The sequence below is a fragment of the Stenella coeruleoalba genome, assembly GCF_951394435.1.
Source record: "Stenella coeruleoalba genome assembly, chromosome: 7".
Lineage (NCBI taxonomy): Eukaryota > Metazoa > Chordata > Mammalia > Artiodactyla > Delphinidae > Stenella > Stenella coeruleoalba.
In genome coordinates, this window is record NC_137153.1 from 87,350,342 (window position 1) to 87,369,552 (window position 19,211).

The following is a 19,211-nucleotide window of genomic DNA, read 5'->3' on the forward strand; positions in this document are numbered from 1 at the left end:
TTGATCATTCCCAAGTCTTTCCTGCCTTTTCAACCTCTTCTCTACTTTCCCACAGCCACAAACATGCTCACGTCTCTCTTAAAAACACACTAAACCCCCTCAAACCGTGATGTTGCTCCCTTCCTGTTAGGGCCCTCCAAAGACTCGTCACGTGTTTCTCTGTAACCTCACATTATTGATGACGTGCTTTGAGATTTTTTGTATGGAATCTAATGATTCTTAAATAAATTAGAATCTCAAAAGTCTTGCTACTCAATGTTTGTTATATAGTCACTTAGACCTAAGCCTTGAGAAACACAATTCCAACTAGGAATAATAACGAATGAGAATACAGTTCTTGAAATACTAGCTCCTTATCCCTAGGATTTTATTAGAATGAGAATATTATCATTTATATAGTTTAATTTATGGTGTATATTTTTTAAATTTCATGATTTTATAAGGAAAAGCAGTCTCTAAGAAAAATTAAAAGCCATCTATATGAATGTCTAAATTTTCAAGAATGGTTTCATGGATGAAAATTGTGTGCTCTATCACCTTGCAATGTGAAGAACTGCAAAATCATGAATAATAAAAAAGGATGTTAAACTTTTCAACAAATCCAGATGGGTACCAATGTCATTGAGAATTCCCGAGAATCACCTTGACTGCTGCCTCAGACTAGGAGCCTGAATTGAATATTGCTTACCAGCTGCAACATATGGGCTTTAAGTGAACAAGGTTCTATAATTACATTTTAAAACTGTACTGACATTAAGTCTGTATTTGTGGCAAATGAAAAACATCCAAACTTTAAAGGGTAACATTCACTTCACTTGTCAGTCTCTATTTCTGCCTCAACCTTTCAGAATTTTGCACAACAGAAAGAGTAATGGACTGTGAACTGGAAGCCAGTGTTAACACTTGCTGGGAACTTGCAAATCCTGCCTTCATTGTGGGTCTTCGTTTTCCCTTCTGCAAAATGATGGAGTTGTCCTAGACGTCCCTTTCAGCCACTGTCCTAGGGTTTCTTATTCTATAGTCACTGGATGAAGAGAAATTGTCAATGAAATGACAGGGCAGCCATAAGAACTCGAGTTATTTTTTGCAGGGCTTGAGGCTGGGCATAAAGAAGGCTTAATGTTCATTTCCGATATTAGGTAGCAGGGAACTGGGTCCATTTGTGGGTTGTGTTGCTCATGATTCTTACTCTCTCCCCTCCCGCCCTCCCCACACCATGCCATGTTCTGAACACTCAGAGCCACTGATTGTTTCTCAATGCAAGACTCATGCTTGTCAGTTTCCTTTGCTTATCTTGTTCCTTTGCCAGAAGATTCCCCCTGCCTTCTCCACGGGGCAAACTCTTATTCTTTTTAGTTTTCCTTTTAATTTTATATTTTGGCATAATTTCAGAGTTAGATATAAATTGCAAAATTAGTACCAAGAACTCTTGAATACCTTTTACCCAGATTCCCAAAATGTTAACTTTTTACTACATTTGTGTTATCCTTCTCCTTTCTCTCTCCCTTTCCCTTGCCCCCAAAACAATTGTTTTCTGAACCACTTGAGAATCAGTTTCAGACATGATGTCCTTTTACTGCAAGTACTTCAGATTATACAGCCTAAAAAAGACAAGGACATTCTCTTACATAACCGTAATACAAATATAAAAATCAGGAGAAAAACAGCAATACAGCACTGTCATCAAATCTAGATTTATTTGGATTTTGCTAATTGTCCCAATAATATCCTTTCTGGCAAAAGAAAATCCCAGATCATGAATTGAATTTATTATGTATCATGTCTCTTTCACTGTCCTTGAGTGTGGAACAATTCCTCAGTCATTGTTTTTTATGACTGACATTTTTGAAGTGTTTTAAGAGTCAGGTATATTGTAGAATGTTCCCTAATTTGTTTTTGTCTCATAGTTTCCTCATGATTATATTCAGGTTATGTGCTTTGGTAGGAGTACCCCAGACGTGATGTGTGTTCTTCTCACTGAATTACGTCTCTTTTTTTTTTTTAAGTGAAAAGTCCCTCTTTATTCCCTTCCACTCCCACTTCCTTCCTCAGAAGTCAGTAACCACTGTTACTGACATCCATCCAGTATTTTGTCTATGTATTCTATACACACATATCTATATACAGCCACACAAACTCTTTAAACTATAACAAAAATGAGTACATAATACACCTATTGCTCTGCAATTTGCCTGTTGTTTTCACTTAACTGTATGTCTTGGAGATCTATGTCAGTACATACAGATTTATCTCATTCTTTTAAAAGCAGCATACTTAAAAAAATAGTATAGCCGTATCCTTGTTTATTTCATTCCCTATTGATGAATATTTGTTTCCTTTTTTTTTCTATCACAATCTTTCTACATACATTTAAAAACATAGCTCACTTACAATTTTGATGGATACGGTCAACTAACTCCCCTAAAAGGCTTTTCCAATTTGTATTTCCATCCACAGTGTATGAGGTCATTCATATTTTTCTTATTATTAGTGATGTTGAACACTTATCATAGTTCATGGCCTTTCGGATTTCTTCTGTGAATTGCCTGTTTGTGCTCTTTACGATTAGAATGCTGGACTGCTGTTGTTGTTTTACTAACCACTTACTTGGCCTCCTCCTCTGCAGGAGGCTTCTCCACTGCTCCTAAGCAGCCAGCAGCTCCCTCCTTTGCTGTTCCACAACACTGTTCATACAGCACCCAGGCTTTCATTTGGCAAACATTCCATGCTGAATCCACTCATTCCACCAGTGACCTCTGGGAGCCTGAAACATACTCTGCCTTGGGTTAAGTACTGGAGAGACAGAGCAGGACATCATAGTCTCCACCCTCGAGGAGTTTAGTTTTGAAAGGCAGTTTGGGCATAGAAAAGAGCATAGGTTTTGGATTCAGACAAGACTTGAGTTTGAATACCAGCTCTGTCATTTAGAGGAAGTCACATGACCTCGCCAAGTCACAATTTCCACACCAGTGAAATGGGCTAACACTCCCTTACAATATATCTGGCAGACAATATACCTGAAGTGGCTCACAAGGGGTTATTACATAGTAGGCTGCCAGTGAATGGATAGTAATGGAAAGGCAACTGATAAAAGGTCAAAATGGTTAGTTTTTCAGAGGTTCTAGGTACCACTAAACCAGAATAAAATAAAGGAGGTAGCTCCTCCCTCTGCAACAGAAGGGTAAGGGTAAGTCACTTGCCCAGATCCTGCTACACTACATCCCCCACCTGGCCTGCCCTCTGCAGCAGGTTTCTGCTTTCTCCTGGCCCCTCACCCTAATTCAGCTGCTCACTGTTGATGCAGTACTGCCACTGCCCTGGCGAAAGCAGGTGCTTCCTCTCTCAAATAAATGGACCCCTTAGGACATTCTAAGAGAGGCTCCAGGATGTTTGTGCATGCTACCATTTGTGATCTCAAGAGGTGTGGGGCAGAGACAGTGTGAGGTGGTTTGGGGAGAGACTCAGAGACCTGGATTACACACACAGTTCTGCCTCTGCCACGTGACTCTTGGCAAAACTTCAGTTTCCCCATCACAATAGGAGACTGAATCTCGTGATTTCTAAAAACAGTCTAAATGAGAACTTATCATGTAAAGGCAAGGTGCGTGTATATATACACTACTCTTCTTGGTCAGAAATCTCTGTATCCTTGGGGTCCCTGCAGCTCTTTACACCATGTTAGTATCATGGAACACTACACTGCATTCCAGTTATTTGGAGTCATGACATGTTTCCCACTGAACTGACAGCTGGTGGATCCATATCTGGTTCTTGGTTTCCTAGAACCTCAGGTAGTTAGAAGAGGTCCTTCATTCCTTTAACACCATTACTGAGTGCTTGCTGTCTGTCAAGCACTATATTAGCTGGTGAAGATACAAAGATAAAATGTCAAAGCTTCACCCTTCTGGGAGCCCACAATCCAGTTAGGAGACAATTTTAAGACAATATAACTGTCTTGATGGAGGGAAGGAATGCCTGTTCTGTCTGGTTAAGTTGGAAAATTTCCCTGAAGACTCAGTCTTGAGCAGAGTAGGGTGAATGACAGGGAGGACTTTACAGGCAGTAGGAATGCTCTCTGTAAAGGCACAGATGTGATAGAGCATAGTGTGTTCTGGCAACGGCCCAGTATTCAGCATGGTGGTAAAGAGGTAGGCAGATGTCAGCTCATGAAGTGTTCTTTACAACATCCAAAGAATTCTAGGTTTTATGACATAACCTGTTGGGGGTGCCTAAGCATTTTGAGCATGGGAACATAGCAAATCTCTGTTGAATGCAGGAGTAATAGTGAGAGCACTGGGCATAGTAATTGGGAGCATTTCCTGGCCTTGTGGCCTTGGGCAAGTTACTTAACCTCTGAATCTATTTCCTTTTTTAAAAACTCTCAACCTCAAAGGGTTGTTAAAATTTTAAAGTTTATACATAGTAAATTTATAGGAGTAAGCCTGGCACTTGATAAATGTTCAGTATATTATTATTTTTAAGATAACATTTGTTCTACACAATACACATTACCTAATAAACAATCTAGTAATTTCTGTGGCCCATTTCTTAGCCTGTTTCCTCCTCTGCAAAACGGGTCCTCCAATTTTACCTTTTCATTGTATCTTGTCCTCCTTCCTAGCACTTACCATAATGCTAACTAAAATTTCTAATTATTTTTCCGGTCAAACTCTTAGATATAAGCAAACTATCTGTATTCTGCTTTCTCAGGTAGACTCTAGCTCTATGAGACCAGAGACTTTAAAACATTTACCACTATATTCGCAATTGCTAGCACTGCCTGGCTCTTAAACACATGTTCGATAAATGTTGGCAAAAATAATCAATGTCAAACATCTTTCAAGACTGTTGCCAAGGGCCGACGAATTGATAAAGATGTACAGTTGGGTTTAGTATTACTGTTAAAATAAGGTGTGAGACGAGGAACCGAAGCCAGGGGCTTCCAACACAATCTGTAGCCTCCGGAGGCTTCCAAAGGACCAGTATTGACTTCAATCTTTCGCAAGAGTTCAGCTCTTCCAGGTTCACAAAGAGTTAAATCTGTTGTCTTGTATTCTAGGGGAAAAAAGGAGCCGGAAGCGCCCCAGTGTAAACTAAGTTTACCTTCAACTTAGAGGTGGGAAGGACCTGCCTAAGGTCACCTAGCTCGAGAGAAGGATCTAAACCAGGCGCTCTCAAAGAGGCTTCTCCCTCGCTGGGATTCCCCGAGTACACCAGCCAAGCCGTCTGCCGCACCGGTCCTCGTCCCCTTGCTGGGTCTCGGCTCCGCTCCCGCGCCACGTGGCACATGGAGGATGTCCTCCGAGGTCAGGGGGAAAGGAGGCGGAGCGCGGGCTAAACTTCGCCCCGGAGCATCATGGTAGATGTAGTTTTTCTCGCCAGCACAGAAAGGCGCTAACTCTCCCCGGTTTTGCTCGGTAAGTAGCATATCTTCTGTGCAAGTCATTCAAACATGGTGTCCTCTGTCACAGATGCAGCTTAAATATCTGCGAAAGAAGCCGTTGGGGGGAAGGACCAGAGCAAGACAGGCACATCAAGGGGAAAGGAAAGGGTTAATAGTTGTTACGCATGCGTACAGAAGGCCTGGTGGGTGGGCGGGACGGAAGACGACTCCCGGGAGCTGTGTTTTCCCCGGAAGTGCCTTCCCTTCTCCCGGGTTCGCGCGGACGCGGTTTTCTTACCTCATTTGTCCTCGCCCCTCCCCGTCCCTCTACGCGTTTTGGTTCCTGGTTGGTGCTTCCTGGTCGCAGCCGCGGCAGTGAGTATGTGTGTGACGGACCCCGAGCCGACTGCGGCCGGGGGACCCCTGCCCGCCCTCCGCCTCGCCCGCTGGGCTGTGGAGCTAGCGCGTGTCCCCTCGCCGGCCTCCGCGTCCCCCCTGTGTCCCTTACTCGTGGCGGGGCTCGGCTCGTGGCCTCTCAGTCGAGCTCTTTTCCACGCGACTCCGCGGACCGGCTGGGCTTCTCCCTGCCCCTCCAAGGCCTGAGGCCGTGGTTCAAAAATGGCTGGGCGCCCATGGCCTCGGTGAGGAGTGGCGTTTCTGCCTATTTTACCTCCAACCCCCACCCCCGCGGTTCCCCTGTCTATTAGGAAAGCCGGTCAGTCATTTAAACGCGAAGAGGGCTCGGCCTTTGAGGACCGAACAGTCCTGGGCCTAATCCACCGTCAGCAGTCAGAAGCAGCAGCTGCAGCTGTGGGGACAGAAAAATTTCGGGAGATGGGCCCCTTTCCCCACGTAAAACAAGGAGACTTGGACTGTGTTCGCTGATTCCCTTTATCCTTCACATCGTAGCCGGCAGTTAACTTCAACTTTAAGAGTTGCAGATGTAGTGGGAAAACTGGCTGAGTGGAGAGTCAGCAGGCCTGCGTTCTAGCCGGGGCTCCACCACCAACTCGCACTGGTGACTCCAGAAATCTTCTCTTCAGGCTGTATTTACCTTGATTTCAGATTACGGGGTTGAATTAGGAGATCTTTTATGCGCAATGAATAAGTAAGCTTCTCAGAGCCCATTTCTCAGTGTATAAAATGAGTGTTTAATTTAATGACTTTCAGGTTCCTTCCAAAACTCTGTTGTGTTTTGAATTTTTCGACTGTGTGTATATTTCAGACGGTATTGTGCTTTGGGGATAATTCAGTATTGATGTTTTCAAGAGAGTCTGAGGGTGGGGAATAAACCGAGGAAGAAGTGGAAGTGAGGATTGTGCAATAGCTTCAAGGATAAGATACTGTGTAATAACAGGAAAAAGCGCTGAGGGAAAGGTGAAGGAAGTGTTTTGAGATAGGATTAGTTACTCTATAAAGACTTTATGTCAGGAACAGCTGGACTTGTCTGAATAAATTTAGCATTATTTTCTCCCACCAGCATCTTGTATTCTGTCTGAATTTTTTTGTGACCATTGTTTCCCACATTTGAATTCTCTGTCCCAGTTTGATTTACTTCAAATTGAAAGCCCCATTCGAAGAGTGGGCAGAAATTTTAACACTAGAGTCAGTAGTGTTTCAAATCTGTCACTATCAGGATGGCTCACTAAGTCAGAAATTTTAATTTGAAATTAAACTGTTAATCACGTTCTAAAGAAAACTAGGCTTGATATCAAGCTGTGAATTTGATTTAAATTTCCTTGAGATGGATAACTATCTCATCAAAAAGAAATATCTAGGCTAAAAGTTCTTTGAAGAGAAATAAGAGCACAAGGACTGAAATGACCAGTTGGTAGACTGTTAGAGCAGAAATGTTGTCTTTAAAGACTGTATAATAAAATCTGAAAGCTTAAATAAGCCTTAAGTTGTCTAGTTTAAAAAAAATCAGTGAATGAATTCTGCTCTCACTTTTGAACAGCGAGCGCCTTTGCAGTTATTCTCTATAGCTGTTTTATATTTGTTAAGCCATTTAAATTCTTCAGAGAAGTTTTATTCCCAAACTCATATTTTAAGTTCTTATATAAGAGCCATCTTTTTTGGTCATGGCATTGCTGTAGCCTTTGTGTACCAACTTGGGACGCTCTTGGATGGTAAACTGACAAATTCAAATGTATGCTTTTCTTTCCAATTAAAATGCCTCTTTTATAGTTTTTAAACTCCACGGAAATAAAATGGATATTTGTTAGGTAAATTTAGGTGTTAGAGCCACTGCAAATTTAGTTTTGAAGGAAGATTTTTGTTTTTTCTTTAATCTTTATTCAAAATGATGATTGTTATTTTTTTAATCAGGGAAATGTGAATCAGTTTTAGCTGTGTTCTTAACCAGCTAAATAACTTTGGATAGGCCTCCTTATCTCTTTGGACCTCAGTTTCCTTATATGTAGATTGAGGAGGTTGATGAGATAATCTGAAAGGTCTCTTCCAGATTTAAAATTTTGTGACTCTCATAGAGACTTTATGTTATCTAATTAAGTATGCTTGAGAATTGTGTACAATGATCAAAAAGCTGAGAAGTCCTTCTGAATCAAGACAGTTATATACATATATATATTTTTCATATTCATCCTTGGAGTATGAATTTAAAAAGTTAACTAAATGCGTTTGAATGTGATTAAAGTAGTAACATAAACCAAAACAGCCTCAGGCAGACCGTAGCTCTGGCATACATAAACTACATAAATAGAAGAGCCGGTTATGCTGAGCACAATTTTCAGTACAGAAGGGACAAAATCCTCTTAAAGGCCATAGGGGCTAAATTGTTAAATTCATTTTTCTACATTTCAGGGGAAGAGATAAACCCTTAGACCCAAGGAAGTCTGTTTTTATTTTATTTCTGTAGTTTATTTTTGGCATACATTCACAGGTGTGCCTATGGCTCTTTTCTTAATCCCTTTCCTTTGGGATGGCTCCAAGAGTAGTACAAATTTGTAACTCTGTAATTTAGCTCTTTAATTTTTTCTGTGCTGCACCGGAATTACGTTTTATCTTAAGTCCACACTGGATCCTCAAGATGGATCCAGTGAGGATTTTGAAGGAAGCATAATTCCTTTGACTTCTTTTAGAATTAATTTACCTATTAAATAAAAAGGAAAGGATTCATCTTTTATTTGTATTCCTCTGAAGCTAACATTTCAATATAAACTGATAAATGCTATGAGCATTACTTTTCAGACAGCCACATTCAACTTGTATGACAACAGCATAGCAACCTGAAGGACAGTGCAAAAAGGGAACAGGTATATTGTACCTTTTAGAAGGAAAAAAAGGCATTAAAAGTTGGGTCTCCCCCCCAGCTTTATTGAGATATAATTGACAAATAACATTGTTTAAGGTGTACAACATGATGATTTGATATATGTATATATTGTGAAATGATTACCACAATAAGGTTAGTTAACACATCCATCACCTCACATCTTAACCTTTTTTGTGTGTGGTTAGAACATTTAAGATTTACTCTCTTAGCAGATTTCATATATACAATATTGTTAACTCAGAACTTTTAATCATCTTTTTCCCCCCAGCTTTATTGAGATATAATTGACATATAACATTGTGTAAGTTTAAGGTGTACAACAAAAGTTGGTTTCTTTATTTCTGTAAAACAAGAAACTCCAGCATGAGTGTAGTACATTTTTGGCTCTTGTTCATTTGATTTTTGGAGTCAGCAGGTTGTATCACCAAAAGTACCCCGACATTTTGGGCAGAGAATTGATAAACTAAGAAAACAACTAGTCTTTCTAAATTGTATCTGTATAGCTAAAAGTAGAGTAGAAAGAATAAATTGTCATTTTTAATTGTTCTCTATACTGTGCCTGATTTTTTTTTAAACAAAAATGAGTTTTTTTCCAGCACTCTCATTTTGATCAGTGTTCCATTAGTACCTAATTGAAACATCTGTGTAGATTTTTGGTTGATGATATGAGAATCTTTGAAATAGTTGGAGACAACTACGAAATTCATCTCATCATAATTTTCATATTTTAGACACATAATTAGATTTATTAGGGCTTTAGAACAAATACCTGATGATATTATTCATTTATTTATTCATTTGTTAGTTCAGCAGACCTTTATAGAGGTCTTACTAAATGCCAGTTACTCTGCTTGGTTTTGGTGATCCATTGTTTAACAAAGTGCATATAGTTCCTGCCCCCCTGGGGTATGTGATTTGTTCTTGTGGGAAATTTACATTGCACTAGTAATTAGAAATGTGAATGTCTTGAAATGTAAAGTGCTATGGAAACCTATAAAGGGTCCACAGTTTGGTGGGTCAAGGAAAGCTTCCCCGAGGAAGTGATATTTAAACAGAGTTGAAGGATGAGCGGGATTTACTGTGCTCACAGTAGGAGTAAAGTGCTCCTAAAGCTGAGTTTTACCTCTATTTTAGGTCTTCAGTTAGTTTGTATTTCATACATATCTTTATAGGTACAGAAATAAACTAAGTTTGTCAGCTATTTTTATGTATTCTTTTGGTCAAAGATCAGAAGGCCTGGAGATTAATTTTTTAATTGAGAAGACAAATATACACCAAAACAGTAAATATGATAATTATGTCCTTTTGTGGATTTTAGTCATAATTGAAGTAATATTCCTGTGTGAGAATGTATACCAGAAAAGATGAGATACAGAACCAGAGCCAGGGAAAAGATGAAGAATGGATGGAATAGTAGTGAGAATGACCTAAAATATTTTTGTGATTTTTAACATTGTGGAGAAAAAGTGATCGGTGTCTGAAACAGTGGATCTCAACCTGTTTTTCCTTTTTAACATACTTGTGAAATATAACATTTCCATTAATAACTGTAACTCAGTTTGTTGGCAGTAATTTTCATTTGGGAGGGGCTGGGCATTATTAGAGTGTGTCATAACAATTTAGAAAATCTTGAAAAATGGTACTACTCTAAGAGAAAAAGGTATTTTAATATGTCATTGAGAAAAATGATGGCCTTCACAGAAGTTAGCTCTAAGAGGTGATATCATTATGCACTAAACAGGCATGATCTGAGCTGTTAAAATATATTCTTTCTATGACTTTCTGTTTTACAGCATCAAGGTTACTGACTTTCCATGATGTTTGGTGGTTATGAGACCATAGAAGCATATGAAGATGACCTTTATCGTGAAGAGTCATCTAGTGAACTGAGTGTTGATAGTGAGGTGGAATTTCAGCTCTACAGCCAAGTTCATTATGCCCAAGATCTTGATAATGTCATCAAAGAGGAAGAACATGAAGAGAAGAACTCTGGGAATTCTGAATCACTCAATAGTAAACCAAATCAGAAGAACTTAATTATCCTTTCAGATAGTGAGGTCATCCAGCTATCAGATGGGTCAGAGGTCATCACACTGTCTGATGAAGATAGTATTTATAAATGTAAAAGAAAGAATTTTAGAGTCCATGCAGAAGAAAGGACCCAAGGTCCTCCTGCTTTTCTTCATTCTAATGAGTTGGCAGATAAGAAATGCAAGAGGGATATTGAGAAGACTAAACCTGGAGAGAGATCAGGTACAATCCAAGAGGTCATGATTATAGAGGTCAGTTCAAGTGAAGAGGAAGAGAGCACCATTTCAGAAAGCGATAATGTGGAAAGCTGGATGCTGCTGGGATGTGAAGTTGATGATAAAGATGACGATATCCTTCTCAATCTTGTGGGGTGTGAAAATTCTCTTAATGAAGGTTAGTATCATATTGGCCATTATGAAAAGTAGTATCATCTTTAATAAGGAAGACTGCTTTTCCTAAACAAAAGACCATTAGGGTCTGCTCCATTTAATTCCTCACCTTTTGGTCTTGTTTTTTGGCTTGTTTTTCATGAGACTCTTTTACCAATGGCCACTTTAATGGTGGTCTGTCTGAACATCAGAAAAGTATGTCAGGATATCAAAGACACTCTGCTTCTGCTATAAGCAAATTCATAACTGCTTCTTCCTGTTTGGCTAGAGCCAGTTCTGGACCTGAAATCTTAGTTCCCCTCTCTCTCTGCTTGGTACCACAGGTGAGTACTCCATCCAACTCTGACATTGGCCCTATGCTCTTATTTGGCCAACTCTGTTGGTTCTGCCTCTTCCTAAGTGATTTGCTTACCCAGGAGGTAGCCATATAGCAAGCATGGGGAATGCCTGGTATACAGAAGATATGGAATTAGTATTAAGATTTTTAGGAACTCCCTAATCAGTAATGTAGGAAACTATGAAGAGCTGTAAGTCTACAGTAGACTGTAGGAGAGAATGCAAATTCTTGAGAGCCACATAATCAAGAATTGAAATTTTGGTGTTAGTTTTGTCTCTGTCACATGTAGTCATCTAGTATTGATGCTTATCCTTTTAAAAAGTCCCTTTTATTTTTCTCCCTTTATGCTTAATGTGTAGTCTCTTGCAATATTTTCCTAAATGATCTTTTATATCTTCCCTGTATGCTGTTGTTAAGTTGGTAGTCTTGAAATGCCCTTTACTCAGTACTTTACTGCTGATCCAAAACCTTTAATGGCACCCACTTGTCCTCAAAAGAAAATGCTGATATTGAATATAGATCATGCTTTGGAGCCCCAGAGATTGACAAACTTTTTAAAGAGCCAGGTAGGAAATATTTTAGGTTTCCAAGCCATAGGATCGCCTAACTACTTAACTTTGCCCTTGTTGTAGGAAAGCAGCCATGATATCTGAAAAAATGAGATGGCTATTTCAACAGAATCTTATTTACAAAGCCAGGTGTCTGGCTCAGGCTGTAGTAGGCCAGCTCTGAGAATTTGACACCAAAAGGAAGAAAAGAAATAGGATAGTAGCTAGAACATAGAGCAGAATCAAGTAAAGTTTTGTCAGAATAAGAGAGAGTTGATAATGTTTTTAGGTGGAAGGGGATAATCTCTTGAAGGAGAGATTAAACCTGTTTGGTGGATTGGGGTAAGGGAGGCAAATAAGAGATGGGCTCAGGTATATTGTCTGAATTAGTCTTAAAAGGGAAGAGACATTTAATTGCTAAATTACCAAATATTTATAGAGGTGGAGGAGAAAGAATAAATTCAGATGGATTGAGGTAGATGAGGGAATATATAAGGATGTGTTTGATTTTCTTGGGAAAATGAAAGTGGAAGTGGGTCTGGAATTGGGCAGGGGATACTTAGAGGCTTAGAGTGTGGGAAAGATGTTTAGGTGCTATGGGGAATACTGTTAGGCAGTGGATCCCAATATGTTGACGATGACAACTTCTTTAACTTCAAAAAAATTTGTGGACCCCCTGCCCCACATAACTATAGTTACATTTTTAGTATTTGTTAATTGAGAAAATGCATATTAGCAAAAAGCTATTCAGTACACTCATACATGACTTTGTATTTTATTAACCACAACATTGTCTACACATTTGAAAAATATTGTATAAGGCCTGTCTGCAGCATATATGGCCTTATATAAAGCATGCCTCTGGCCACCCATTGTGATAACTAATTCTCCAGCTCCCAGGAGTCTGAAGCTCATAGGTTGGAAATCATTATGCTAACAAATCAACAATAAGAGAATAAAAGCCTTGCTTAAAAGTAGTATTCAATCAAAATTGAAACAATGTGAACTTGTAATGAACTCACTCTGAAGGGTTTCATAACTTTTTCCAGTAATACCTGGGGCAGGGTGACAGAAACCAAAAGATCCAGGGTTAGGCAAAACATTACAGAATGTCAAAACAATCATTTAGCCTATTCCTTCTCTAAATTGCCTTCCCGTAACATGACACCTAGTTTCATCAAATACTAATGTGTTCATGATGATCAGCGACTTTTCTTGAATTCAAGTTCTCTATGTCCACCGTGCCAAATACTTCCATTTGGATATCTTATTGTTATTTCACATATACATACTGAAAAGCTTGATAAATTGAAAAGAAAGCTTATCTTTCCACAGAAAGAGGAGCAGGTTAACTGGATGGTGGCTCATAATGTAAGTAGGATTTCTCAAGGCAAAATGAAGGGGATTGATGAGGGGTAGTGAGGACGGGGTTAAGAGTAGCTGAGCCATATGGAGATGAGGATTCTAGAGGAAAGAGAATGATGGACTTAGGTATGGCTTTTAGGAATGAAGAAAAAGTTGGTAATCAGGTATATAGAGAAATCTCTGGAAAACAATTTTAGTATTTTATGTTATAGACAATAAGAAGCATGGCTGTTCTTGAACTGTGTTTTGGGGGGATTATTTGTTTATTTTTTATTGAGGTGAAATTAACACAAAATTAACCGTTTTAAAGGTTCAATTTGGAGGCATTTAATACATTCACAATGTTGTAGAACCATTACCTATATCTAGTTCCAAAACATTTTCATCACATCCAAGGGAAACGCCAAAATGTTTTCACCACATCCAAAAGAAACCCTGCACCGATTGAACAGTCACTCCTCATAACCTCCTGCCCCAGACTCTGACAAGCACAAGTCTGCTTTCTGTCTTTGGATTTACCTATTCTGGATATTTCGTGTAAATAGAATCATCCAGTATGTGACCTTTTGTGTCTAGCTTCTTTCACTTAGCATAATGTTTTGGAGGCTTATGCATATTGTAGCATGTATCAGTACTTCATTCCTCTTTTAAGGCTGAATAATATTCTATTGTATACCTGCATTTTGTTTATCCATTTATCTGTTGATGGACATTTGTGTTTCTACCTTTTGGCTGTCATGAATAGTGCTACTCTGGACATTCATGTACAGGTATTTACTTGAATACTTGTTTTGGGTATGGGTATAAACTAGGAATAAGATTACTGGCATTTCTCTGTTTCACTTTTTGAGGAACTGCCAAACTTTTCCACAGTGGCCGCACCATTATACATCCCCATCAGTAATGTATGAGGGTTCCAATTAACTGCAGTGGTTTTTATGATTACTTGTCATGTTGCACATTTCTATTTGATTTACTGGTAGACTCTTTGTTATTTCTTAGCAATATTGGTAAAAATATATATTTAAGACCTAAGTAATTCTAAGTAATTCTTGATTCCAAACAGTCAGTGTATGTTCCTACTATCCATATTGAAATTTATCCCTACTCTGTGCTCCTTGATCTACTAATGCCATAATCCTATTTTTTTTCTAGTTAATAGGCAATATATTCAGTACTGATGCCTATTTGAGTGTGTTGTTACTTTCTAATCATTATTATCCCATTCATAAATAGACCTGGGGGTAGATCTGGTTCAGTTTGTATAATAGTCTTTAGAGAAAAGATTTTTTCATGTCAGTGGAAGTTTGTGGAAATTCTGGCATACTTCTGAAATGATGATGGTTAAACAGCAAAAATTATGATTTTGTGTACTGCTCCCCCTCCTCCGCAAACCCCTCAAACTGTGGCATATTTGAAATATCAATATAATATAAGAGAAGAGATTAGCAACTCCTTGAGGACAGGTCTTTTCCTCAGAAGCCTTTTTAATACTATTTAGAGTAATTCTTTGCCATATATATTACTTTGTTTTTCATTAACTGCTAAATGATCAAACACTTATTGAGCATCTACTCTATGTAGAATACATAGAGGGGATTTAAAGTGGTAAAAGACATAGTTTTAGCCTTAAGTGGCTTGGTGTTTCATTGAAGAGACAAAATATAATAAGAAGCTTAAGTAATTTATGGAAGTCTCTTCTTAACCATTGGAGTTAAGTCTCTCAAAATCCTGGGGATAGTTGTGGTTGAAAACTTAAAACTTTTTAAAAAATAGGATTAGTGAATTTGAGGTAGTACGTGAAGATCTGAAGGACTATGTAAGTACATCCATATTTTCCATTGTTAAATTTGTAGTAATGAGTGCAGCACCACTCTTGCTCTGTGGAAATGTGAGGTTCTTTCGCACTACTTCAGTTTCAGTGAGATAAGTAAATGTTTGTTTTGCTTTAATACACAATTAGAATACACGATCAGGTAGATAATATACAACCAGGAGACATTTTTTCCCTCTTTTTTACTTCCTCTAAATGTTTGATACTTTTCTGATTTTATGATCTGAAGCTGTCGATTAGCTTCCTTGGGTTCCATGGGGGCCTTGGTGATGTAGCACTTAGGTAGTGTGCTCAGCCTAGCTTTCCTCAGTATATACAGCTTTATGATGAGGGCTCTGCTTATAACAAATCCATGCCAAAACACAGGGCTTCAGTACCTGTTACATATGACTCAGCCCTTGCTGCTGATGGGTGTAGGAGTTTATTTCTAAAGTCTAGAAACAAACTTCATTTGCTTCACTTTCTTTACTCTTTCCTGACGCTTCTTTATGTAAATGATACCTGCTCTGTCATTTGTCTTCCTTTTAAAATTCTTACCCTTTACTTTCTTTAGTTTATTATCCCCAGTAGGAGTGTCTTGCAATTCTCATTTATTAGAAAGACAGATTTCTTGGTTGAAGAAAAGATGCACCAAAGGAAATCAACATGTTTTTTAATTTGTGAGGGTGATCTCTAGTTTGGGAAGGATTATTGTATATGACAGCCAAATGATGGGAATAAGTGCTATAGGAGTTATACATGAATAATCACCAACTTATTTTCCTGCAGAGGGAAGGGATATCATTAGCTCTCGGAGTAATTGTTAAATCTTTGTTAATTTTTAACTATGGAAATTTTTTTTTTTTTTTTTTGGTGGTACGCGGGCCTCTCACTGTGGCCTCTCCTGTTGGGGAGCACAGGCTCCGGACGCGCAGGCTCAGCGGCCATGGCTCACGGGCCCAGCCACTCCGCGGCATGTGGGATCTTCCCGGTCCGGGGCACGAACCCGTGTCCCCTGCATTGGCAGGCGGACTCTCAACCACTGCGCCACCAGGGAAGCCCATATGGAAATTTTAAAGTATACAAAACTGGAATGTCGTAATGGTCTCACTGTTCCATAAACCAGCTTCAGCAATTATCAACTTATGACCAATCTTTTCTCATATGTAATTCCATGTCCCTGTATTATTTTGAAGCAAATCACAGTCATCATGTCATTTCATTCATTTATTTATATACATTCATTTCAATATGTATTTCTAAAACATAAGTTTTCTTTTTAAGAAACAATCATATTTTTATCACACCTGAACAAATTACCAATAATTCTTCTATCATTAAATAACCAGCCTTCAGATTTCAGCCTTCAGATTTCCCTGATGGGCTCTTAATTTTTTTTTCCTACAGTTTATTTGAATCAGATCTATTTATTGCAGTTGGGTGGTAACTTACGTCCTTTAATCTTAGGTTCCTCCTTTATCTTTCTTCTATGTGTTTTCTTTCTTCTTTATAACTTAATTGTTATACTAACTGGATTGTTTATCCTCTAGAATTCCCTGAGTTTGAATTTTGTGATACTGTTTAACATACTCCACTGTCCCCTGTATTTCCTATGAATTGGTAGTTAGAGCTAGAAGCTTAATTAAATTCAGGTTTCTCTCCCTGTGATTGTGCTATCAGCTAGACACATAGATGGTTCATTTTGCTTTTCATATGTTAATATTTAGTTTTAACCTTTTAAAAATTCAGTTTGTTTCATAATTATGTAAAATATTTAGAATGTTCCAAATTCAAATCAATAAGACAAGGTAAAAAATATTCAGAGACGTCTACCTTCTGTCCAGTCTTCATCCTGTTCCCACCCTTCCTCTTAGGGGTAACTGTTAAGAGAAAATTGATAGTTTGTCCTTACATTAAAAAATATATAAGCAAATATGTATATATCTTCATATCCTCCCTCCCCCTTCTTGAAGTAAACAGTAGCATATGATCTACACTTTGCTCTACCTTGTTTTTTATCTCTTAATAGTATATCCTGGAGATCAGTCCATAACAGTATTTAAAGATATTTCTCATTTCTACGACTATAGACTATTTTTGTGTCTCCTACACTAATCTGAGCTGGACACATTAGGCATGTAACAAATACTTTTTGGAAGTGAATGAATAGTAATTTTAAATAGTTGATGAATAATATAATTGTTACAGTTTTAAAATGTATTTTAAATAAATGTATTATAGTCTAAGTCCACTTTCAGAAGCATGCTTTATACCTATGCTTATACTCCTGGTCTTACCGTTTCTTTCTCATTTAGTAATTTTGAAAGATTTAGATTTAGCAAAAAATTAAATAGGTTCAGATTTTAAAAGGAAAATACCTTTTAAAGAATGAAGAGTTCAGCATTTTTAAAAGTGGAAGAAACCTGTTAGTTCCTAGTGTATGTGACTGTTATAGTGTAGAACTTTACATTAATGTAGAACTCCTTCAGTATGTACAGTTGGGTACATTGTTCTTTTATAATAGTTTGTCAGCATTTGGCACATAGTGGGTACCTAGCAAATCTTGGGTGAATTTAATTGAAATTCTACCTTTTCGTATAGAATAGTGCTCTTTACATAGTACTACATGAGGTTGAAGTGAAATTATGGCTTTAGTAAAGTAAAATCATGAAGTAATTGATTGAAATTGAAGTATAATTATGGCTTTTATCGACTTAGTACAGTAAGTCTTTTAACTGTTTTTGTGTCATGTCCCTTTCACCCCTAAAAAATATGCACATAAAAGTTTTGGATACATTTTCAGAAGTTGAAGAACTCATCTAGAGGCAATTGCTGAATCCCTGGTATTTATAAGGCACTCAACCAAGACTTGATAAGTAATTAAAATTTGAGTAGAGTGGGTTACCTACTTGAATTTCAGTTTTCCAAATACCTCATATTTTATTTGATCTGGGTCTTTATATATGCCTGGATCAGTTTCTACCTTGCCTGGCTGATACCTACTCATCCCTCAAATCTTAGTTTAAAGTTTATTTCTGAAATGAGGTAATTGACATAGGTTCTCAGTGGTGGCTACTAGGTCTTTTACAGCTCCATAGTTGACTACCTGTGACTTTGGGTAACTTAATTCCTTTATTGGGAAAATAATAAATTTTATTTCATTAAGGTTATAAGCTAAAATGAGACAGTGGATAGACTAAATTAATGTAATAGGAAAATATTTTGACAGAACTCCTAACTACAGGATGAGTTCACTATCACTGTGGCAAGCATGGGCATATAGCTTCCACTTGGTGTTTTTAAATGAGAAGTTCTCAGATTTTTTGGTGAACCCAAGTTGCTTTTGAACAACATGTCTCTAGTATGGCACTTTATTTGAATAAATTTTATTTTATTTGGTGACATTTTATGATCTACTAGTTAAAACCTAAATCTGAAGTCTTAAAATCAATCCAACAATTACTTCCTGGATGCTTACAGTGTACAGGCACTATACCGTTAAGGTGTTGGGTTTCAAGAAGTGCTATGTAGTCCCTGCCTTTAGAAACCTTAAAGTGCATGACAATATGGAAAGTCCACTCTATTACCAGAGTTAAATACATTTCTACAAATACAAGAGATGTCCCAGCACATACATAATCATTTCCAGATGAATGTAATAGACTTTTTAAAAAAGATTATTACAGATAGGCAAAGTACAAGAGTGAATTGAAAAGTAACTCTTTGAACTCAGTCTTGAAGAATGGATAGGATTTAACGTTCAGGTTAAATGCAGGGAGGAAGAATAAAAGCTGAAAACCCTAAAACTATGTGATACCGTTAATGTTTAATTAATGGCTTAATATGTGGCTGGGTATGATTAAACATTTTAATAGCATATCCTTTCAGAAACCGCCTCAGCCTAAATGAGAAAGGGTATTTATGTTCTGCATATGCTGTTGGAAGATTTCTTGGTTATTATTTTATTCCAATATTTTCTGCCTATTTCTTGCTCATATGTCTCCTTTTTTTTTTCCTTTAAAAAATTGGATATTTCATGCAACTTTATGG

General features: G+C 37.8%; 1 protein-coding gene across 6 annotated transcripts in view; it reads left to right on the forward strand.

Annotated features, from left to right (window-relative positions):
* Positions 1 to 5,386: 5,386 nt before the first annotated feature.
* ZCCHC7 (zinc finger CCHC-type containing 7) overlaps positions 5,387 to 19,211 on the forward strand; it is a 298,518-nt gene continuing 284,693 nt past the window's right edge. For 2 of the 6 annotated variants that reach the window (XR_013829105.1, XM_079926878.1), the window contains exons 1-2: positions 5,475 to 6,491; positions 10,472 to 11,102. Coding sequence is in view for 5 of the 6 variants with exons in the window: in XM_079926878.1 (XP_079783004.1) it covers positions 10,493 to 11,102 (610 nt within the window). In the remaining variant the exon portion in view is untranslated. Of the gene's footprint in view, positions 5,418 to 5,474; positions 6,492 to 10,471; positions 11,103 to 19,211 lie in introns of those variants that run through there. The other 4 variants (XM_079926882.1, XM_079926880.1, XM_079926881.1 and 1 more) reach the window with 4 other exon arrangements.